This window comes from Nanorana parkeri, unplaced genomic scaffold (assembly GCF_000935625.1).
Source record: "Nanorana parkeri isolate BGI_ZX_2015 unplaced genomic scaffold, ASM93562v1 scaffold351, whole genome shotgun sequence".
Taxonomy (NCBI): Eukaryota; Metazoa; Chordata; class Amphibia; order Anura; family Dicroglossidae; genus Nanorana; species Nanorana parkeri.
Window position 1 is genome coordinate 1,304,532 of NW_017306619.1, and position 24,648 is coordinate 1,329,179.

Genomic DNA, 24,648 nt, shown 5'->3' on the forward strand with positions numbered 1-24,648 from the left:
GCCCAGAAGATCTGTAAACTCTCATACAGGACAAACCGATAATGACTTTTCTATCTCATCCACGCCATGCCGCGTCAATCTGTCCTCGTCATAGTAAACAGCTCCATGTGCCCAATGAACAGGAAGGATGTTACATGAATGGTGGGATCTACATGATGCGTGTCCAGCTTGATAGAGAGAGGAGGACAAACACTGTTAACTTCTACCGCTGTGGCGTCGGCGGTAACTGTGATCGCTGCCGCTGTATGATGACTGCCGGCTCCTGTAAAAGACAAAAAAAAAAGAAGAAAATCAGGATGAGGGGACTGGAGAAGCAGAGAACTAAAAGAGAACCTTTAACCCCTTCCTGACGGGAGACGTACACTGTACGTCCCGGCACTTTGTGCCTATATGACTGGCAGCGTACACTGTACCTGACGAGTTATATCAGGCTCTGTAATGCCGGTAACTGCTGATTCTCAGCGGTTACCAGTCATTAACGGATGGGTCAGTATTGAGGCATTCATTGATGAGATAGCTAAGCTTTTGTAAAAGCTTCTTCCTTTCATTAATGAAAGAATGAAGCCGTTACATGCAAATACGGGAGCACTAAATAGCGCTCCGGTATTTGACAGCTGAAAATAGCAGAGAGGCAGCAGAGTGACTCCACCTCCCTGCTATTTGTTTTGACAGCTCCATAGACTGGCCCCATGTTTATGAAGCTATGTGATACATCTCAAGCAAAGAGATACAAGACATACAATGTATCTCTTTGCTTGAAATGTATCATTTCTGATCGTCTAGGCACCATAAAAGAGCTTTAGGCTGGGTTCACACCTAGGCGTATTGAATATGCGCATTTGTCGTGTGAGTCGCTGTAAAAAAAAAAACGTGCGACAAACGCGCGTTTCCGAGGGCTACCTGGCTGTATCCCAATGGAAACGCGCAACAAAAACGCCCCAAAGAAGCTCCTGTACTTCTTTGGGCGTAGGGCGTTTTGTAGCGCGTTCATACGGCCTGTAATACGCCCAGGTGTGAACCATACCCATAGGAAATTATGGGATTTCGGTGTTTGAGCGTTTTGCAGAGCGTAGGAACGCGCTACAAAGACCAGGTGTGAACCGGGCCTTAGTGAGATCTGAATCTGACATGCTGTCAGGATCAGTCTCTAAGGTTATTATTAGCTGTTCCTAAGTTTGGAGCAGCCTAATAATAGCCAAAAATTAAAAAAAAAAGTTAATTTATCAAGCAGTCATAATGACTGCTTGATATAAACTAACAAAAAAAGTTTTTGTTTTTTTTTACAAAGTATAAAAAAATAAAGTGTAAAACAAAATTAGGAAAATAAAAATGATATATAAATATATTTTTATACTATAATTATTATCAAAAAAATAAAAAAAAAATAAAAACATGAAACGTGAAAAAAGTGTTTTCTTCTGGTTTTTCCCCCTCATTTTTTATATTTGATTCAAACTAAGTGAGGCGTTAGGTACTTGTTTGATATAAATATGTAGCCCTATCTGTCCTCTAAAAAACAATATATAATATGTGTGGGTACATTTAGTAAGAAAGTATATTACTGCCGTGGAAGAATCACACAGCAAAAAATTTAAAAAGTGTGTCAGGAACTGAAAAATAGCTCAGTCATGAAGGGGTTAAGGTGTTTAACTTCCTAACACGTACGCATGTATATCTGGAAGAATGGCGGTGGGCTTTATGCCATGCTGCCACAGGTATCAATGTTTTGTGCAGGGGTGCACACAGTGACAGTTGGGAGGCGATAAGACGGCCCAATTACAGTGGTCACATAATCAGGGAGCCCATGTATCCCCTCCGGAGTTACGATCTCCTTAAGGGCCGTCGGGAGCTGGATGTATTTTAGTTTTTTTTTTTAATGCTTCCCTTTTCTGAATCTTTAGGCTGGTCAGGTGATGCCGCAGGGGTCCTCTTCATCACTGCCTCCTCTCCGGTCCTTACTGATGCAGAGTGGTGCTGACGTGGTGACATCAGCCCCATTCTGTGCACAAGTACATTGTAGATTTGGGGCACCGTGCTGATATCTCCTCGGGGGAATAAATGACCCCATCCATAGGCCAAATCAGCTATTTTGGCCTAGATTGTTCACTTCTCCAAACTCTTAATACTTTTGTAAATATGAGAACCACTGCTCTAGAGGAACACTTACTCCTTTATCATCTAAAACGGGAGTAGGATTTCATGATTTTGGAACTGCCTGGAGTTCCGATTTTGCGTTTTTGCCGTCCTTTAAATTATTTTCCAACAAACGAATTTTGTTTTTTTTTACTGGAACTACTGGACATACTTGTCTCCTGAGACTGTGTGCTTCATGGTGCTAAGCCAATGGTTGCAACCAGATTAAGGTGATTCCAGCAGCCTCTATGAACACAAACGGAGGAAAGGAAGGTGATCCAATGTAACAAAAAAAAAAAAAAAGCGTGAAGGGGGATTTTAAGAGTGCAGCGCCATTGCCCAAGACCTGTGTTTTCTCCTCTTCAGCTGTGCAAATACTGGCAAGAGTTGTAGCTCCCCAACAGCTGGGGAGTTGCAGTGGGCCTTCGTCTCCACTAGAGGGAGCCTCCTTATGTTTAATTGAGGGAGAATCAAATGCTATAAAACCCATTTTGGCTACAAGTACATAACCCCATCCCTGGGATACCTGACTGCGCTAATGCCGCCATCCATCAAGATTTCTCCTCCATCACCCGACCCCTCTGTTAAACGCTACAAACGTTTCTTATGCCACAAAATCATTAATCCGGAGACAACGGAAATCACCCCAAAACATAAGGGAATGGTTTGCCTGTATTCATGCTGCAGCTGAGATGGAAGATCTGATTCACATAAATGAGGACAATATGTCCCGAAATCTAATGACCTGGAACAGGTGGCATATGTTTAAATGCACAGATACCCACCCATTTGATGGACATCTGGTGTCCACCCCTAAAAATAAATGACCCCCATCCATAGGCGGCTCTTACTTTTCAGGCACTCGGGACGTCCAGTGTGGTACAGCCTGATGCAGGAATCCAAATGGGAGCGGCCTCAATTTCGGCACTTACCTGCCCCAACCCACACCCACCTACCACCCTAGGCTCCCATCTCATCTCCACCTACCAACCAATGCCATACCGAACCCCCACCCAACCATACATTACCTTGAAATAATCGCCCCCAGCCACTTCTTTGGGTTCCATAAGGTCTCCACTTCTTAGCTATGGGGGGCTCACCCAACGAATGTTCTCTCCCTTGATTAACATGATATGTAATACTCAGTGCGTTTCCACACGCAGGAAAGTAACGACTGACCTGCCTATGAACCTGGCAAAAGACCTTTTGGACTCTCTCTCCCCCCCCCCCCCCACCTTCTCTTCCACTCAATGTCTCCATGTTCTGAATACAAGGAAAACACACAAAAGAAGCACCGCTCCTCCACGGCTCAGGAAATTAATGAGCCGGGTACTTGCCACTGCGAGCACGTCCTTGGCCCAATATGAGCTCATGCAAACAGAAGAAGTAGAGATGATCTCTACGACTAAGCCCGTGATTGGGTGAAACGCGTGAGCGGGGGGGTGAGGGAGTGGTGGACCTTCAGCGGGACACACCAGTGACGTGGTACAATCTTCACAAAACTATTGAAGTTCTGGGGAATCTGGTGGGCGGACAGCTTTTCTTCTGTTTCTGTGGGTCCGCGTTCTGATTTTTATGGTACCACAAGGCTTTTTGTAACAATCTTTCAAATCAAAAAATTCCGTATATTCTAGAGGTGCACCGAAATGACATTTTGAAACCAAAAAGATTAAAAAATGTCAGGCCGAAACCAAAAATATATATTTTTTCTAACCTTTCTTAAAAACATAACATGAGGACAGAGTATGTTTACTATAACCACTATCATGAATGAACAGGAAGTGATGTAGATTACTTCCTATTCATTCATAACTGGGACTTAGTAACTCATACGATATCCAGTTGTTTACAAACATTCAGCGATCACTGACTGCTTGTACCGCTCTCCATCCTGGATCGGCTGCCAGAGGAGAGTGAGCCGGCAGTGCGGGGAGGAGAGTGAGCCGGCAGTGCGGGGAGGAGAGATCGGTCCATTTTGACAGCCGACTCCTCCCCTACACCTCTGGCTCGGCCTCATGTGACAGCTCACAGCTGTCTCCTCCCTCCACCCTAATCGGTCACAGGAGGCTGAGCGGGGCGGTGAGAGCTCAGCCTCCTGTGACAAGCCAATGATGGCGCTCACCTCCTCGCCCCGCTCGGCCTCCTGACAGTTTCTCTCCTCCCTGCTGGATGCTGCGCTGTGTAAGAGGGAACAGATGGCAGCGTCCAGTGTGAAGGAGAAACTATGGACGCAGTGCAATTTCGCCCGAAAGATAGTACTTACGGCATTTTGCGGCCGATCTGTTTCGGCGGATCCCTAACATATTCTATTAAGACTCCGTGGTCCTGGTTACCTACCTAGACCTCCGGTCATAGCTGCGTGATCGGTGGTAGGCTGGACTTCTGCTTTGACTTCTACTTCTGCTATAGCTGTCGTACGTGTGTGACCGACTTCTGTAGGAAGACACAGAACAAAAGCCAAAGACTTCTGAATGTAAAGAACATTGAAGCACGCCTGATGCCATCCGCACTCATTACACTACGACTGTACAAATCTCTGTAGATGTGCCCGTCTCTGAATGACGCCTCGCACTACAAAGCTGTCTGTGAACATAAAGATTGTACAATCCGATTGTAATGACCAAATTAATCACCTAAAAGGTCCGCTCTGTCATTAGAGGTCTCTGCTTCTCTGATGCGCTGTCCCCTATTTCCAATTGCTCTCCCGTGTTGTCAGGCGGGTTTGCCAATGGAGCCCGCGGAAGAATGAGTCCGCCGCAATGAGCTTAGACTTAGCAGCTTATAGTCTCCATCGGAGGTGCATGTGACAGGGTGACAACACAGAACAGCAACTGAAGGGACAGAACATTGTCTCCCAAAACAGGAAGTGCCTAAAAACAAAGACCTTCATTAGTAGAATCACATAGTCTTCTTCCAATAAAAACTGTAACTTTTAGAAGATTCAATAGAATTTCTGAAATTACATTAATATGTTCAAGCTGATGTTTAATTTCCTTTTATTTTGCATTTCCAGGTTCCTCCTGGAATCAGCATGCCAATGACATATTTTAATAAAACCTGTTTTCATTACATATCTTATTTTAGATCCAGTGATTTCATCACCGGGTCCATGTGCTTCTCTGTGCAATGCATGCTGATAGGAGGGGGGTGGCCTCAGTACTCCTCAAGAATTCTCAGCTCTGATCACAGCAGTGGGCTGGCTCTTGGGAGGAGTTATGCAAATATCAAAATGCCCTGATGGGTGGATGTCAGTCTGGAGGAGTGGGCGTTCCTAAGCAGGCTGTATTTGCATAGGTAACGCCCACATGTGATGCTGAACCTCCATGATTGAAAGAACCGAAACCCAATGAATGAAAAGATACAGACCAAGGACAGACAGGCTGAAGAGGAAAGTGCTAGATGATGCCGGAAAACAAGGCAAGCCCTGGCTTGCTGCAGATTATATTGCACAGTATGAGAAGCTTGCAGTGTGCAGTGATAACAGAGGAAGCCATTTCAGTCCAGGAGAGGAGCCAGTACAACTGTGCAAGACTGAAGGGAAGGACGGAGGTCAGAGAGAAGACTGAAGGGAATGACAGAGGTCAGAGAGAAGACTGAAGGGAAGGATGGAGGTCAGATAGAAGACTGAAGGGGAGGACGGAGGTTAGAGAGAAGACTGAAGGGAAGGACGGAGTCCAGCTTTAAATATTACATGAGACTTTAGTGATTGGGATTGGCTCTTCTATAATAGCCGCGGTATCTACACAGATACTCTTCAAGGTTGTGATATACAGTGATACCTTGGTTTACGAGCATAATTCGTTCCAGAAGTATGCTTGTAATCCAAAGCGCTTGTATATCAAAGCGAATTTCCCAATAGGAAATAATGGAAATTAAGATGATTTGTTCCACAACCCAAAAATATTCATATAAAAATGATTACAATACAGTACTGTAATATAAACCTGTACAAAATATAAAGAAAATAAACCAATTACAGGTACCTTCGTGGCTGGTGTGAGGGGGACGAGAGAGAGGAAGATTATTGTGTAGGACGACTTTCACTATCACTAACGGAATCACTGTTATCTCTTGACTCAATGGAATCTTTCTCATTTCATGAAACCATAACAAGGAATCTATCCAATGTGACATTGTGTTATCGTTAAACAGACTCATCGCTCGCACTGCTACAGCCTTATTCGGTGGCGCTTTTCTGCAGAATTTTGCTCTTCTTGCAAGACATTGCTTGTATATCAAGGCAACATTTTTCAGAAATGTTTGCTTGTCTTGCAAAACGCTCTCAAACCAAGTTACTTGTAAACCAAGGTATTACTGTAAACACATAGTGCCCGGAATCTGCAAAACAGAGAGAGAGAGGAGACACTATACCTGGATCTTCTGCGACGACGGTAAGAGACGCTTCTAGATCGACTTCTGCTGTACGTCCGACTGTAAAGAGAGCAAAATACCGTCACGATCAGCCCAGGTGAGGAGCGGGTCATTTCCAGCTTACTTTACCCTAATGCAGGGGTAAGCAGCTTCAGCGCTCTATCTGTGTTACAACAACCAATCCCACCATGCCTCTGCGAGTCATGCCTGTGGCTGTCCGAGTCTTGCAATGCCTCATGGGACTCGCAGTTTCACAGCAGTTGGAGTGCCAAGGTTGCCCACCCCTGCCTTGATGGTTTGTACACATTCTGGGTTAATAAAAAGTCCCCCCGCCCCTCCCGAATTCTTCTTTAACGAGCCAATAGATATCATTGACCCACCAATCTTCACTCAAAACAAATACCACATTTGGGCAGCCTGCCCCTTTAACCCCTTCGTGACGGGAGACGTACACTGTACGTCCCGGCACTTTGTGCCTATATGACTGGCAGCGTACACTGTACCTGACGAGTTATATCAGGCGTTGTAATGTTGGTAACAGCTGATTCTCAGCAGTTACCAGTCATTAATGGATGGGTCAGTATTGAGGCATTCATTGATGAAATAATTAAGCCGTTACATGCAAATACAGGACCGCAATTTGCGATCCTGTATTTGACAGCTGAAAATAGCAGAGAGGTAGCAGTGACTCACCTCTCTGCTATTTGTTTTGACAGCTCGAGAGCCCAATGTTTAGATACATTTAACTCAAAAGATACAATGTATATCTTTTGAGTGAAATGTATCAGTTCTGATCGGATCAAAGAGCTTTTAGTGAGATCTGACTAGAGTCAGGATCAGTCTCTAAGGTTATTATTAGCTGTTCCTAAGTTTGAAGCAGCCACTTAATAGCCAAAAATTAAAAAAAAGTTATTTATCAAGCAGTCATAGTGACTGCTTGATATAAACTGACAAGAAAAAAAAAGTGTTTTTTTTCTTACAAAGTGTAAAAAAAAATTAGTAAAATAAAAATTATATATAAATATATTTGTATACTATAATTAACTGTCCTCTAAAAAACAATATATAATATGTGTGGGTACATTTAGTAAGAAAGTATATTACTGCCGTGGAAGAATCACACAGCAAACATGTAAAAAGTGTGTCAGTCATTTATGAACAGAAACGGAAAACTAGCTCAGTCATGAAGGGGTTAAATGTGACGACGTACACCAACGGAGACCCCATACCTTCTATAGCTGCCGTAAGATCTGCTGCGAGTCCTGGAACGGCGGCGGCTGTACCGTTCTCTGCTCCGACTCCTCGAATAGCTCCGTGACCTGCAATTGGACACATTAGCCGTGACGACATATGACAAGTCCATATTCATAAATTCTAACCCTGGATAAGGACTGACAGTCAAATGTGCAAAGGTGATCGAGTCCACTTAGGGCCATAATCGTCACTTGCAGCTCTCTAAAATGAAAACGACAGAGAGCACCCAACATAGTGCAGCAACTTACTGCACCTGGTAATTCACCTTTTTTGCAAAAGACTTGAATGTGGTGGCCAATTAAAATCTTTTCTGAGCCTTCTTTATTCTAGAATGGCGTCCTGGAAAAAAAGAGGAGCTTCTCACTGGTCAGTGTGGTCACATGAGCACGCTGACCAATGAGCACTCACCTTTGCCAGCACAACCTCCGGGGCTGTGAAGTTAAGTTTTCAAGTGGCAGCAGGCAATGGTCATCCCTGCAGCTGAGTGCAACGAGGATGAGGAGGGGGTTATGAGTTTTGATCTTTTTATATAGAAGGTGAACTTACCCTTTAACAAACATAAAAGACAGTGATAAAAATACACTCCCGAGAGTATATTCTGAGATCGCTTATCTGTGGCCCAGAGGCGTCCTCCGTTCCCAGCCTGGAAACATGCCGGGGACACTGGGACTGAGACTACAGGACCCACTCTCATGCTGTACAGAATGCAGCCGAGAGGAGGTACAGTTCCCCACACTGCCTTTGTCAGACCAAAGTAACGCGTTTCGGGGAGGACACCTCTGGGTCATAGATAAGGGATCTCAGATTATACTCTTTTGAGTATACATCCATCAGCCATAAGATTATGACCACTGAGAGTTGAAATTAAATGAATGGATCATCTAAACAGCCCCCTGATATTTCCCTTTTAAAATAGAATAAAAGATTGAGGACACAACATCGTTTCTGCAGCTCCAGCACTCAATGAACAGGAAGCTCTCAGTACAGAGGCTTCCCGTTCATTCACAAGCTGGAGATAGTAAATATTTACTATCAACCCAGTCATGAATGGGCATGATGTATAACACTTCCTGTTCATTTATATCTGAGAAAGCTTACTGTGTCTTCAGTCCTTTACAAACCCTCAGCGATCAGTAGATTACTCTGTGTTTGTGCACCGCTCTCCATCCTGACTGCACCGCCTGTCACAGGAGCTGAGCTCTCCTCCCGCATCTCTCGGCATCCTGACAAGTCTCTCCTCCCCGCACCTCTCGGCATCCTGACAAGTCTCTCCTCCCCGCACCTCTCGGCATCCTGACAAGTCTCTCCTCCCCGCACCTCTCGGCATCCTGACAAGTCTCTCCTCCCCGCACCTCTCGGCATCCTGACAAGTCTCTCCTCCCCGCACCTCTCGGCATCCTGACAAGTCTCTCCTTCCTGTGCCGCTCAAGCCACCTGACAGCTTCTCTCCTTCCTGCAGGGTGCCAGCACATGGATATGCTCTGTGTTCCCTTCGATCCCCGCTGCCTCTGCTGACACAGGTGAGGGAAAGCAGCGGGGATCAGAGAGGACACAGACTGGCGCCCCGAGGGGAGGAGAGAAGCTAGGAATGCACTGCACTTTCGGCTGTTTCTGGGACTATCGCCATTTTGGCCTTCGTACCATTTTCGGATGAAATTTCAATGTATTCCTTCTAGGGATGCACCGATACTGTTTTTTCGGTATTGAGTACCGATATTTCTTTATCCGGTACTCGCTGATATTAAGGAAGCCGGGCGGTGTGCAATGACTCACCCGCCTGGCTTCCTGATTAGCCGAGAAGCTGGGTGGATGGCGTGCAATGACTCGCCGCCCGGCTTCCCGATTGGCCAGCTTCCCGACAAATCAGGAAGCCGGGCGGCAAGGCATTACACGCTAATCAGGAAGCCGGGCGGCGAGTCATTACACGGTGCCCGCCTTCCAGATTGGCTGGGAAGCTGGCTCCATCCTCCCTCATCACCAAGTGAAGAGGGAGCATAGAGCCGGCTTCCCGGACACTCAGGAAGCCGGGGGGGTTCGAGTCATTAGCTGCACCCCCCCCGGATTCCTGATTGGCCGGGAAGCTGCTGGCTCCATACTCCCTGGTGACGAGGGAACATGGAGCCGGCTTCCCGCCCAATCTGGAAGCCAGACAGCGTGTAATGATTCGCCGCCCGGCTTCCTAATACCGGAAGTTCCAGCATCGGTACTCGCCAAAATACTCAGTATCGGCACTGATACCGATACTAGTATTAGTATCGGTGCATCCCTAATTCCTACCACCTACTTAATCATTGCTGCAGACCAAGGCAAAGTAGCTCAGCTATAAATACTGAAAAATTGCCTGGACAGGAAGGGGGTTTAAGAGTCTGATCTCCAAGTGATTAAGGTGAAATCTCCCCAATGGAGACACAGACAATAAAAGCCTGACGGCGTTTTTTCCCCTTCCCTACTCAAAGCCCCCCCCCCAAAAAATTGTTTAGACAGGTTTAGGCTTTAATAATTGAGCTACAGAATGAAATAGTTTCCAAAAATGAAGACAAAATGAGGCTCTGTGCCCGAGGCCTTATTTTCTGTCAGTGTGTAAAATGGATTGCCCAAAATCATGTACTTCTTACCTTGATGAAGAACTGCCACTATGGGATCGGCTTCTGGACCTGCTGGAAGACTGAGACCTTGACCTGTGGCTTGACGCAGAGCGGGATTTGCTTCTGGACCTGGTCTTGCTACCTGAGCGGCTTTTTGCCTCTTGACTCGAAGACCTTTCTTCGCTGGAACTTTCCTGGTTTCTGGGCCTTTGGTTTAATCTGGCGGTTTTCCTGACTTCATCGAAAAGTGACCCTGGCTTCACTTTATTCTTGCTTTTGATCTCAATTCTTAAGCCTTGAGGTTTCTTTTCCGCCTCTGACGGAGTAATTACAGGTGTAGTTATGGGCTTGACTGGTTGGCCAAAAGTTGGCCCTTGGACGGGTTTCCACTTATTGTCTACCGCTACGGACTCGGCGCCAGCAGCCTCTGGCTTCTCTGGACCGGCTGTGTTGACTACTGCCGGAGTACTTTGACTTTTCTCTTCCTTGACTTGCACATTTTCAGAAACAGAAGGGACAGACGTTGACAAAGGGGGTGCCTGGTCCGAGGTGCCACCTGTGCGAGCTGCGGGCGTACTGCTGGAGGAATTCGTCTCAAGTTTGATCAGCGGTAATGACCGATGGGAAGTAAAAGTTTTTATGTCATCTGACCTCTGAGGAGCATTTGCAGCGGTAAGCTGACCTTTTGTTAGGTTTGGTAAAGCTCCACGGTTCTTTTCATCCCTTTTTAAGGCGGGCGTTAATGGCAAAACCTTTTTCCTGGGCTCTGTGTTAACTTTATCAATCAGCAGGGACCCGTTGGGGGTGATTTTGGACTCTACCTTAGACTTGTCCAGAAGCAGGTCTTTTGGGTTGCTCAGACGTACATTGGACTCCGCCTCTGCAGTCTCCTCCTCATCTTCTTCTCCAAACTCCAGCGGGGGCTGCCAGCGGAAGGTTTGCTTTTTCTTTTGCGCTTTCTGCTTCTTCTCTTTCTTCTTTTTGGATTTTTCTTTGGCCCTCCTCAAATGGCTCTTCTTCTTGCTGGAACGGCGCTTGTGTTTCTTCGATTTGCTTTTGCTGGTCTCCTGAGCTGAACTATTCGACAGGGGAGACTTGGTAAGTTTCTCAGAAATGCTTTCGGAAGCGCAGGGCGACTGAGTCCCTGAAGGAGGAGTCTTAGAGTTCCCAATCACCTCGGAGTCAGATTCCGAACTGGCTTCACCTTCCTCTTTTCCGGAAGACATCGCGGAGTCCTCGAGGTTTGCATTTTGGGAGCTGGATTTCTCCTCATTTATGACTTGCTCAACGCTTTCCTTTAACTTCTCACTTTTCAGAACTTTGTCTATGTCGGATATTACGGCCTGCGTGCCATCTTTGTCACTTTGGGAATCGGGCTTGGATTCACTTTTATTATCTTCCGATTGCTGTGGGCTGCAGGAGTTATGGTTTTCCAGCAAAGCCTTAGTGGTTTGCAGTAATGACTTGGTAAACTCATCTCCTTCACTTTCTGAGGAGTGGGAATTCGAGACGCTTCCAGTGCTTTTCCGTGTAATAGACGTACCTTTAGTATTAGGCTGGACGGTTCTATCCTTTGATTCGCCTCTTCTTTTGGCTGAGCATGTGTCAGTAGGAACTGTGCCATCATTGGAGTCACTGGATGATGAGCTGTCGTATGAAGAAGATGCCCTGCCTCCAGCCTGAGAAGATGAGCTACTTCGGCTCCTGGATCTAGAATAGGATCTGCTGTAGGATCTGCTCCTAGAAGAGTGATGTTTGGTTCTGCGGCGAGAACTTGAGCTTCTTCTAGAATAATCGCTGCGCTCGCTATCTGAGCTCGCACGATGATTGCGAAATGAACTGTCTTTGGCATCACCGCCACTATGCCTGGCTGGTGCAGGAAGCGCATTGGTGGTCTTGGGTTTGATTTCCTGTATTCGCTCATATGAAGGCTTCCAAGGCTTCTGCCCAGGTTTCCACCTGGAAGGTGGGGGACTGTCACTTAAGGAAATCACGTTCTCACTTACATAAGCCAAAACAGAATCGTCAGCTGACTTAGCTGTTTTCTGCACTGCGGCTTTTCCGGGCTCAGTAGTCGTATTTGGTTTACTTCTTGATGGAGGCGCATCCTTTTTTTGGGAGGATGGAGAAGATTTCACCTGTTTGGATGAGTGATGAGAGTGAGCGCTCGAGTGGGCTCCAGAAGCATTTCGGTTTCTGGACCTTGACTTAGTCCTAGACCTGCTTTTCGAGCGACTTCGGGATCGAGAGGTGGATCCCGAGGTTGTTCTGGACCTTTCACTTCCTCTGGAATAAGACCGCGATCTGGATCTGGAATTTGCGTAAGAGTTCTTGCTGGAATGACATGAAGACCTCTGATCTTTGTCTGACCGAGACCAGCCCTTCTTTGAAGACTCTCTGGAAGACCTTGAAGTTGACCTTCGAGTTCGTTCCTGCGATGATTTCCTCTTCTTGCTGGAAGACTCTTCTTTGTGAGATGATGATGATGGCTGATCTTTCTTTGGTGGCTTACGTTTCTTTGTATGCTTTGCCTTTTTGGCTTTCTTTTTATGCTTAAGTTTTTTATCCTTCTTACGTGTTTTAGAACGGGAAACGTGCCCCCTGCTGGCATCGGAGCGATAACCATCGTGTGACCAAGAACTTGACCTTGGAGACAAGCTTCCATCCCAGCGGCTTGACATACGATCACTAAGTCTGGAAACAGAAACAAAAGTCACGGTATGCCTTGGTTTGAGGATACAATGAAAATGTAGCAATGACTTTAGCACATTCTACTCCAAACACAACTTAAATAAGTAGAAAATACTAGGGATGCACTGATATATCGGCCTTCGGCCAAGCGCTGCGTGACAAGAGCGCTGGGAGTGGCCGGTGTCTCTCCTTCCAGCACCGCTCAGCTTCCTGTCACAGATTAGGCGAGCGGCAGTGTGGGCGGAGACGGCCAGCGCTGTCACAGGAGGCCTGCCGGCGGTGTGGGGGGAGAAGCCAGCTGTCAGATCAAGCTTTCCTCCCCGCACCGCTTGCTCAGCCTCCGGTGACAGCTGTCAGGATGGAGAGCGGGTACAAGGAGTCAGGGATCAGTGATCGCTGAGTGTTTGTAGATAATTGAGGACAGAGTATGTTTACTATATCCTCAATTATGAATGAATGGGAAGTGATCTACATCACCTCCTGTCCATTCATGATTGTGGTTATAGTAAACATACTCTGTCCTAAATTATCTACAAACACTAAGCGATCACTGATCCCTGACTCCTTGTACCCTTGTAAAGGATTCCTCTTCATTGATAACAGGAGATACAGAAAAAGAGATTGAGGACTCTGTGTTCTCAATCTCTTTTTCCATTTTAAAAAGGGAAATATCAGGAGTCTGTTTAGACCCCCAATATTTCCCCGAAGCCCCTAAAAGTAAAGTAAAAAATTAAAATATTTAATAAAAAATAATTGTTTTTTTTTTTTAAAGTTTATAAAAAATTAATACAAATAAAATATTTGAATTTTTTTTTTTTAATTTAGAATTTTTTTTTTTGGTCTGACATTTTTCTAAATTTTGGTTTAGTTTTTAAAATTTTCATTTGGGTGCACCTCTAGAAAATATAATGGTGTGAAGATGGAGGATGGGGCATGTAAATGCTGAATTTGGTTCTTCCAGTGAAGATCTCACTTTTTCTTTTTTAGGGAATGTTACCAGTCTACTCAGGTCCAGTGAGTTTTTATGCTGTTTTGTGGCTACTCAAGAATTGCTATCAATGAGGTGGAGGTGCAGGAGGCACAGCTGTAATCCAATATGTCAGAAAATCACTATAACACCAAATTCTCCCACAACTTAAAAGGAGAACTATGGGGTCAGTGTTTTTCCCCATAGTTCTCCTAAGGGTTACGGGAGGACACAAACTAGCGTCCTCCCGTCACCCTAAGCTCAGTATACGGAGACCGCCGGAGTCAGGTTGGATCCCGACATTACTGTCGAGATCCACCAAGCTGGGTGACTGACAGCTGGCTCTACCTATCTAGAGGCAGAGCCAGCTGTACCCGCCCCTTTCCCAGTCAGCGCTAGAGGATCGGACAGGGGGAATCCTTGCAGGGAGCCGTGAGTGACAGTCACGGCAGTCTGCAGGGACAGGATCGAGAAGTGAGCGAGCGACGGTATGTGTTCTCTCACTACCCGATCTATTGAGCCGACGCGTGACAGTTTCATTGTCACAGGTCGGCTCTAGCTCTGAGGAGGAGTGATTTTCACTCACCTCATAGTTCTCCTTTAACCTTCTCACAGCTGCATATACAAGAGGCGGGGCTTATTTAAAGCCCAACTCCAGTCTACCCCTACATTCCCGCACTTATTTTTATTTTATGTAAACAGATTTTCCAGGTGCCTTCTCTTTGGTCACTGTACCTCTTATCTCCCTCTTTCATAACTGGTCCTTACTATTGCACAGAACAGCCTTCATGTAGTAAAGTGTGAATGCCATTCGCTGCAGCAGGACTGTGAGCCCAGGCCAACATGATGAGGCGCCAGGGTGTTGGGTCTATGACACCCTTTGCTCACAGGAGGTGTGGAATTGAAGGACATTGATATCATTCAATTTAATATAGGACAAGCGATGGAGGACAAAGGACAATTTGGAGGGTTTAAATGGCGGACGGGTTCTCTTAAAATCTATCATGTTTCGGCACCCAAGACTCTTACTTGTCTCCCTTGCTCCATTTTTCTCCTGAAGAGGGTTTATACGTCTTCAACCTCTGCATTTCCTCCTTCCAGTGCGGAGGGGTCTCGCTGCTTTGGCCGTCATCATCTGACTCCGATCGAGATCTGGACCTCGGGGGCGTGTGGTATCGCTAGAGGCAAGGAATGAAAGAAACGCAAATGAGAATTTCTATAATAATGTTCCTGTAATAAGGAGGTTGAAAAATGTAGGGAGCCCTGAATGGGAAATTCAGATTGTATGATAAATTCTTTGCTTTTCACAGTACCAGTCTGCGAGCTGGGCGACTCACTGATATCTGTAGATAGATTAAAGTAGTCACTCGCACTCCATGAGATAACACACATCTCCTTAGCGACGTTTCGAGACCATGCGGCCCCGTCCTAAGCTGTTTGCCTGAGGACGGGGCTGCATGGTCTCGAAACGTCGCTAAGGAGATGTGTGTTACCTCAGTCCATAAACAGCATTGACTTTAATATCATGGAGTGCGCGTGACTAATATCATCCATCTACATTTCACGGAGGCATCCGTTGTCACCACCGTACCCACCCAGTTGGATTTGGGTTTTTGTCCGGTCAGGAGTGCGATGGGACAGGAGGATTAAGTTTCACTGATATCTGTGTCTGACCAGTTGCCATCTAGGGCTAGGCCCAGGAATGATCAGCTCCTTGGCTTCCAATTCTTCTACAGCTCGCATGTAGCGGCGCACTGTGCAAACGAATGTAAACAGAATGTTTCCGCATTAACACTGGGTCTCCGTGCTTCTCAATGCTGTTACAAGGAGCCGACAGGGTGGTGTACGTAGCTTCCTGAAAACATCACAGCACTCTACTTCAATACAGCTCTCAAGAGCCCTCAGCCCTGATGCAAGCAGTGGTCTGGCGCTTAGAAAGACTTATGCAAATAACAAAATGCCTTGATGGGCAGATGTCAGTCTGGAGAATGGGGCATTTCTAGGCAGGCGGAATTTGCATGCAGACCGCACTAGGTAATGCCCACATGTGATGCTGAGGTGGTGGACCAGGGATAGTCCGGCTGGAAAGAAAAGTTATAGATGATGCTGGATGTCTGCCAGCCAGGCTCTTTCTGACTTGCTCATATGCAGGGAAATAGTTTAATTTTTAAAGAAAAGGTGAAGTTGAGCTTTAAAAAGGAGTACTATGGGGTCAGTGTTTTTCCCCATAGTTCTCTTAAGGGTCACAGGAGGACACAAACTAGCGTCCTCCCGTTACCCAAAGCTCAGTATATAGCGGGCTACAGCTTGCGGTATACTGAGACTGCCGCAGCCGGGACGGATCCCGACATTACTGTCGAGATCCACTCAGCTGGCTGATTGACAGCTGGCTCTGCCTATCTAGAGACAGCTGTACCCACCCCCTACTCCATCCGTTGCTCTACTCAGCGCTGGAGGATTGGACAGGGGAGGTGGGGAATCCCCGCAGGGAGCTGTGAGTGACAGTCATGGCTCTCTGCAGGGAGATGATCGAGAAGTGAGCGAGCGACGGTATGTGTTCGCTCACTCCCCGATCTATTGAGCCGACGTGTGACATTCTCATTGTCACACGTCGGCTAGAACTATGAGGTGAGTGATTTTCACTCATCCTCATAGTTCTCCTTTAAAGACTTTAAATACATTTTCTTGACATGAGCGAAGACAGATAAAATAAGCAGTTTTATGATGTAGAAGCAGCCTTATACCTAATCATCAAATTCTGCATGACACTATTACACTGCGACTGTTTTGGGGATGAAATTACCCGTTTCACTTCACTTAACCCTTTAATGACTGAGGCCTTTTCTTAAATTGTTTGCACCTATGTTATAATCCACATTTTAGGCCTGAATATTACTTAAACCCCCAAACATTTATTTTCTGAAAGCCAAGACCCTGTAGAATAAAAGGGTGGCAGTTTCGAATTTTTACGTTGCACGGTATTAGCGCAACTTATTATCAAACCCAACAATTTAGTGAAAAATGCACACAAGTTAAATTTAGTGCCCCAAAACACAATAAAATACCCATTTTTTGGGGGGTAAAATATAAAAGATGAAGATACGAGTAAATAGATACCCAACATGCTCAGGTTAAAAATTGCGTGCGTCTGTGACACGGTGACAAAATTCAGTACCCTAAAAAGTCCATAGACGACGCTTTAAAAGCCCCCACAGGTCATCAGTTTAGAGATACGCATAAATATTGTCGGGGAGCCAGTTTGACCTTTAATCTACAGAGGAAATGATCTGTCACACTTGTTTTGGTTTTAATCTTTTGCTGGCTCTGCAGTTGCAGAAGATGAGGCAAGAAAAGCCAGAGGAGACCAACGACAGAAGGATTCACACCTGTCCCCCTGATGGGTTTTCCATTAAAATCAATAAAAAGGGATCATGTATGTCAAAGAATGAATGGAATTCTAACAGTTTTTCGTTCAGGAAACTCCATTTCTACTTGGGGAGTGTCCTTCCAATGGAAAGTTCAAGACTTTTAGATCGGTCATCCGCGTTCCTAACTGTCCAATACTTACTGTGCTTGAACTTTCTCAGCAGTGAGTAGGTTGCATAGCGCGCTATTGTGTAAGTAGCAGTAATCTGGCCTAGTATATTCCCTTCAGAATAGGAATCATATGCAGCAATCACATGACACGTACTATGGTGCCCCGGCCTTTGATTTTCCTTCCAGATTTAGTGACGGAGTTGTTGTCAGGTAGTGCGGGAGACGGCTTCCTAGAAGAGAAAAACAATAGAAAATCATTGGGCTCAAAGTTTGCATATCCAACACACACATGTATGTATGTATGTATGTATGTATGTATGTATGTATGTATGTATATATATATATATATATATTACATACATAAACAGGCCTGAGGCATCACAGTTTACCATGTCTTCAACTGTCCCTTCCAGCAGTAATGTAGCAGGGAGCCTGGCACCCGTTGGACTGGAGGTCAGCAAAGGTAACCCATTATATTAGTAATTTCTAATGGGCTGTCGGGACTGGTGCAAAGGTATTTCGCTTACAGAGAGTGATCTGTTCCTAGAACTAAAAGGAGCGCTACTTACGGTTCAGGCACTGCTTTGGCAATGGGCGCATCTCTCCTCAGCAGAAACCGATTTTCGGGTACAGGTGGAATTTCTTCTGGGCGCACGACAGGCTTGTCCCTCTTCACTCCGGTCTCTTTATCCTCCACAGTGTTGCTCTTTTCTGGAAGAGTGCTGGAAGAAATGGAAAGCGGCACATGAGGCTACAAGTTCACTTTTACTTGGCTCCATCCTAATGTGTAGCACTCTGTAATCAACATGCATACACCGCAACTTCCACTGAGAGAAATAGGAGGACTGCCTTCCTAAAATGAGGGATGACATTGACCATGGCCATTATAGATTACAATGTAACATGATATATGAGGGACCTGCCTACTAGAGGTTACAATGTAGTAGGATGTATGGAGGTTCTAATGTAACAGGAGGTATGAGGGTCCTGCACAATACAGATTACAATGTAACAGTAAGAAGTATGAGGGCCATGCCCATTACATATTACAACAAAACAGTAAGAGGTATAAGGGTCCTGCTTATTACAGATTACTATATTATAGTAAGAGGTATGAGGGCCCTGCACATTATAAATACAATATAACAGTAAGAGGTATGGGGGCCTCTGCCTTGAAGAATTACTATCTAATGAGGGAAAAAAGATGTAGAGGGTAAACGTCATGCTTATTATACATTTAAATGTTGATGAGAAGTTTACAGTCATAAAGTATCTAAGAGCAGGCCTATCATGTAGCTTGTACAAAAGAGAATTCATACAAGGTAGATGCCACTAAAGGATCCTAATGGAAGTACTGTAAATCACAACTGCAAACTGTAAATTAGCGAGGACAGAATAAAATGGGGTTATAACAGGGGGTAATAAGGGATAAGGTGGGGCAGACCTAGCAGGGGATAATACGGGATATAACAAGGGGTAATAAGGGATGGGGGATATAGAAGGGTGAAGTAAGGGATAAGGAGGGGTAATAAGGGATGGGGGTGGATATAAGGGATAAGGAGGGATATAACAAGGGGTAATAAGGGATGGGGGTGAATATATAAGGGTGTATAAGGGATAAAATAGGGGGTAATAAGAGATGGGGGTGGATATATAAGGGTGTATAAGGATGGATATAACAAGGGGTAATAAGGGATGGGTGTGAATATATAAGGGTGTATAAGGGATAAGGCAGGATAGAACAGGGGGTAATAAGGGATGGGGGTGGATATATAATGGTGTATAAGGGATAAGGAGGGATATAACAAGGGGTAATAAGGGATGGGGGATATATAGCGGTGTATAAGGGATAAGGCGGGATAAAACAAGGGGTAATAAGGGATGGGGGTGAATATATAAGGGTGTATAAGGGATAAAACAGGGGGGTAATAAGGTGGATACCGTATATAACGGTGAATAAGGGATAAGGAGGGATATAACAAGGGTTAATAAGGGATATAGAAGGGTGTAGTAAGGGATAAGGGGGGGATAAAACAAGGTTTAATAAAGAAGAACAGCAGAGAGTGTTCCAGCATCACAGTGAACCCCAGGAGATGTCTTCAATGTAAATGGGGGAAGTGTTATGACAACAATGAATGAGGGAAGATAATGATCAGATCCGAGAAGGCAGAAGATCCATCAGGAAATGTCCGGAGCCCATCGTACCTGCACTGAGTGGCGACACGGTCCTCCTTGACATCCTGTCGAGTCTCCTTGCGTCTTTTCTTTGAGGGCTTTACTTTGGCCTTCCGCTTGCGCTTCCTCCTCCTGTTTTTCTCAGCTTCTTCTTCGCTATCAGAAGAGGAAGACTCTGAGGATGATGATGACGAAGAGGACTTTGAACTGGAATCTGATTCTCCAGATGCAAAGGTGGCTTGCTTGACTTTTTCTGGCACTTTAAAAAGAGAAAACATGAGCTTGTAAGTCGTGTCGGAGCACATTCTTATTCTGAGTCCATTGAGGGACACAGCGAGAGAAGAAACCTAGTGCTGGATACTAGCTGGGTTATGTCTCAGGTAACTAGGGATGCACCGATACCGGTATTTCGGGATCGACTACGTGTACCGATATTTTTTTCTTTCTGTATTCGCCGATACCAAAAATCGATATTAGAAGCTGGCTTCTCGGCTAATCAGGAAGCCAGGCGGCGTGTAATGACTAGCCACTCGGCTTCCCGATTAGCAGGGAAGCCGACCCCATGCTTTTCGTCACTATGTGACGAGAAAGCATGGAGCTAGCTTTCTGGCCAAACAGAAAGCCAGACACTGCGTCATTACAAGGCGCCCAGCTTCCTGATTGGCTTCTCGACCAATCAGGAAGCCGGGCAGCACGTCATTACACACTGCCCGGCTTCCTGATTGGTCGGGAAGCCGACTCCACGCTCTTTCGTTACAAGTGACGAGGAAGCATGCAGCCGGCTTCCCGGCCAATTAGGGAGGTGGGCAGCATGTAATGACGCGCTGCCTGGCTTCCTGATACCGGACGTATTGGGCTAGGCATCGGAGCATTTAGGCGAGTATGAGTACTCGCCCAAATACTCGGCATCGGCACCGATACTAGTATCGGTGCATCCCTACAGGTAACCCTTCTGTAGAGCACTCTGGCTTAACTGCTGGTCGATGATGCAAGCGTTTAATAAGGCCTTGCTATGTATATCTACTCTTCATGAGATGGTCATGAGAACTGTCACAGTGATCACATGATCGGGAGACCATCTCACTGGCCCCTGATTGTCACGGTGTGACCAGGAGCTGTTGGTAACAGTGTGGGGACAGTGCCGGGGGTCACGCGATTGACCTCCACCGGCCATACGCAAAGATGTGGCAGCACAGAACAAAGCCCACTTTGGTGCTGCCAGATATATGCATCCAGCTGACAGGAAGGGTTTAAAGCAGGGGTAGCCAAACTCCGGCCCTCCAGCTGTGGTGAAACTACAAATCCCATGATGCATCTCTCCGGGAGTCATGTCTGTGGCTGTGAGAATCTTGCAATGCCTCATAGGATTTGTAGTTCCACCACAGCTGGAGGGCCAGAGTTTGGCTACCCCTGGTTTAAAGGGACAAAGCATGGGGAAAGGTGCGCTCACTGCAATGTCATACAATTTAAGGGTGCATTCACACCGAAATGTGTACATTGGACATGACTCAATGCAAGTGCAGTAAATACAAGGATTTCAACGGCACACACTTGGACAAATATCAATATTGCATTGATATATTTATTTAGTGAAAATGTCACATCATGTCATATGGTGCTATGATATTTGAATTTCCAAGTGTGTGCCGGTGAAATCCTTGTATTTGCTGCTTGTGTTTGCACGACGCCATCCGTGCGGTCACCTTGAGCACCACAGATACTTTTATGCTGTAAGACCGTAGGAGTGCGAATGGTACTTGGAACCTACTGTTTTTTAAATTTTTACACAAAGCTATATAAGGGATTGGTTCTGTCTAGTGTTGATGCCCATTACAGTGACATGTGTTAGATACGTGCTGACTGCTCTACTTTTTATTTCAGAGCAGGGCAGTGAACAGCAAAGCAATGCACTGGAGTGAACTGCTCCCATTCATTTCCAGATGTCCTTGCATCGGCATCCATTGACCATTAAAAAATAGATGCCATTGTATCTGGTGTGAACGAGCCCTTAAAGAAGTATGAGGTGGGTGCTTTTCACTCACCTCATAGTTCTAGCCGACCTGCGACAATGAGACTGTCACAGGTCGGCTCAGTAGATCGGGAGGTGAGCGAACACATCCCGGGTCCCCTCACCTTGCGATCCTGTCACGGCTCCGATCCGCCAGCGCTGACTGGCGGAACGGACGGGGGAGGGGGCGGGTACAGCTGGCTCTGCCTCTAGATAGGCAGAGCCAGCTGTCACTCACGCAGCTGGGCGGATCCCGGCACAATTGTCGGGATCCGCTTCAGCTGCGGCGTCTCAGTATATAGGGAGCTACATCTCGCGGTATACTGAGCCTAGGGTGACGGGAGGACGCTAGTTTGTGTCCTCCCATTACCCTGAGAACTATGGGGAAAAGCCCTGACCCCATAGTTCTCCTTTAAAGTCAACTTTCTTACAATTTCAACCGGCTTTCAATCACAAATATACTTGAAGAAACGGAGCGCACCACTTTCCTTGCTTTATAACACTGTTGTCATGTCTGTATACAAATTTTCTGAACACTGGCTGACATCACCTGAAAATGTCTGTGTGTATGGACAGCACTCAGGTGCCCTTGTCTACAAGACCTCAGAAGGAGCTCCCATAAGACAACAACCTCCCATACAACTACAGCCCCTGGAAAAACAACCTTGGGGGGAATTTATCAAAACTGGAGCAGACAAAATGTAGAGCAGATTTGCACTGCAGCCAATCAGCTTCTGTGTCGCATTTTCAAATCTTACCTAGGCAAACTGTAGAGAGATGCTGATTGGTTGCCATGGGCAACTGCTCCAGATTCTGTTTGCTCCAGCTTTGATAAATCCCCCCCCCCCATTTCTATAGAGTACTTATACAATCTATAATGGATTTTACAGCTTATCCAGAAAGCGCTCACCATCTTTGGTGGCTTTAGATCCTACCAAGCCGCAGTCCACAACTCGCACGTCAGCATACGGCCGGCTGGCTGCGTCGCTCTTCTGGTTCTCTATCTGTTCGATAACCTCAAAACCAGAAATGACAAGTCCGAACACCACATGGACACTGCAAAACGCAGGACAAATACAACATGCTGTTAACTGGTGATGGTTGTACATGTTTAGACAATGATTGCGACAGTGAAAACTATTGCATTGTGGTAACTGTACGGGGTTAATACTTGTAATCATAATATCCAGAACATGAATTTCTCTATACATTTCAGGTCTATAATTTCTCCACATTTACATGCTAACCAAGCGGTCAGCGAAAATGAGTTACAGGAGGTTTGGACGAATCATATAACACTGCCGGGGGTGCTGGCAATGGTGCTAATTATTAAAGAACTCCAGGAATTTTTTTTTTTCATTAACCTTTGCAGTGGGGTTGCCCCCGCACTGCAAGGGTTAAAGGAGAAGTACGAGGTGAGTCATTTTCACTCAACCTCATAGTTAAGAGCCGACGTGTGACATTGAAACTGTCACACGTCAGCTCTATAGATCGGGAAGTGAGCAAAAAACATACTGCCGCTCGCTCACTTTCCGATCATCTCCTTGCAGAGAGCTGTTACTGTCAGTCACTGCTCCCCGCAGGGATTCCCCCACTCCGATCCTCCAGTGCTGAGTGGAGGAATGGACGGGGCGGGCACAGCTGGCGCTGCCTCTAGATAGGCAGAGTCAGCTGTCAATCAGCTAGCTGGATGGATCTCGATAGTACTGCCGTCCCGACTGCGGCGCTCTCAGTATGTAGCTCACTATATACTGAGTTTTGGGTCACGGGAGGAGGTCAGTATATGTCCTCCCGTGACCCTTAAGAGAACTATGGGATAAAAAGGTTACCCTATATTTCTCTTTTAGCTGCTCACTTGTGTCTAGTTTAAAAAAAACAAATACTCACCCAAAGCTCTGAGCCAGCTTGTTCTTAGACCAGTCCCTGGAATGTCTCTCCCCGTCCTCTGCAATGGTCTAAGGTCCAGTAACCCATCACCTGTACACACTGTGTATAGACGTGAGGACGCAAAGGAACATTCCAATGTGCTGCAGAATAGGAGACGGGGAGCACTGTCCCAGCTGGACAGCTCGGAGCTTCGGCTGAGTATATCTGGGTTTTTTCTAGCACCTAGACACAAACAAGCACTTAACCCTTGCAGTACGTGGGTAGCCTCACTGCAAGGGTTAATAATAACAAAAAATAATTCCTGGAATTCTTCTTTAAAATTGCTGTAACTGATCAATAAGTATTATTGGAGTTTGACTTAAAGGAGAACTATGGGGTCAGGGCTTTTCCCCATAGTTCTCCTGAGTGTCGCGGGAGAACGTAAACTAGCGTTCTCCCGTGACCCAAAGCTCAGTATACCGCGAGCTGCAGCTCGCGGTATACAGAGACGCCGCAACCGAAGTGGATCCCGACAATTATGTCTGGATCCACCCAGCTGCGTGAGTTGACAGCTGGCTCTGCCTATCTAGAGGCAGAGCCAGCTTTACCCGCCCCCTCCCCCGTCCGTTCCGCCAGTCAGCGCTGGAGAATCGGAGCGGGGAGGGGGGGAATCCAGCCCCTCCCCTGACACGGCAGAGAGCCGTGACAGGATCGAGAAGTGAGCAAACGCCGGTATGTGTTCGCTCACCTCCCGATCTACTGAGCCGACCTGTGACAGTCTCATTGTCACAGGTCGGCTAGAACTATGAGGTGAGTGAAAAGCACCCCCCTCATAGTTCTCCTTTAAGCTAAGGCTCCATTCACACATAGCGGTAGCGTTTTCCTGCGTGAATGTTAGCATACGCGCGGATTCAGCACGTTTGCGGCTATTACTATAGCCGAACATGCGGAATCTGCCCGTAAAATCTCACTTGCACTATCTTGCAGGAGGAGCGGTTTTCGTACAGTGCGGCTGCACAATGCACATGGCGATGCATTGGTTATGTTTAGCGCGGTTCCGC

The 24,648-nt window shown here is 46.2% G+C and overlaps 1 protein-coding gene across 2 annotated transcripts in view; it reads right to left on the reverse strand.

Annotated features, from left to right (window-relative positions):
• Positions 1-126: 126 nt before the first annotated feature.
• The window catches only part of NKTR (natural killer cell triggering receptor), a 47,434-nt gene continuing 22,912 nt past the window's right edge, over positions 127-24,648 (reverse strand). Inside the window, exons 8-17 of one of the 2 annotated variants that reach the window (XM_018558649.1) lie at positions 22,632-22,777; positions 19,744-19,966; positions 18,108-18,260; positions 17,693-17,768; positions 15,031-15,179; positions 10,374-13,037; positions 7,734-7,823; positions 6,505-6,564; positions 4,471-4,566; positions 127-262 (exon numbers count right to left, since the gene is read on the reverse strand). In XM_018558649.1, the coding sequence (XP_018414151.1) occupies positions 196-262; positions 4,471-4,566; positions 6,505-6,564; positions 7,734-7,823; positions 10,374-13,037; positions 15,031-15,179; positions 17,693-17,768; positions 18,108-18,260; positions 19,744-19,966; positions 22,632-22,777 (3,724 nt within the window). In that variant the 3' untranslated portion in view covers positions 127-195. Of the gene's footprint in view, positions 263-4,110; positions 4,123-4,470; positions 4,567-6,504; positions 6,604-7,733; positions 7,824-10,373; positions 13,038-15,030; positions 15,180-17,692; positions 17,769-18,107; positions 18,261-19,743; positions 19,967-22,631; positions 22,778-24,648 lie in introns of those variants that run through there. The other variant, XR_001941363.1, reaches the window with a different exon arrangement.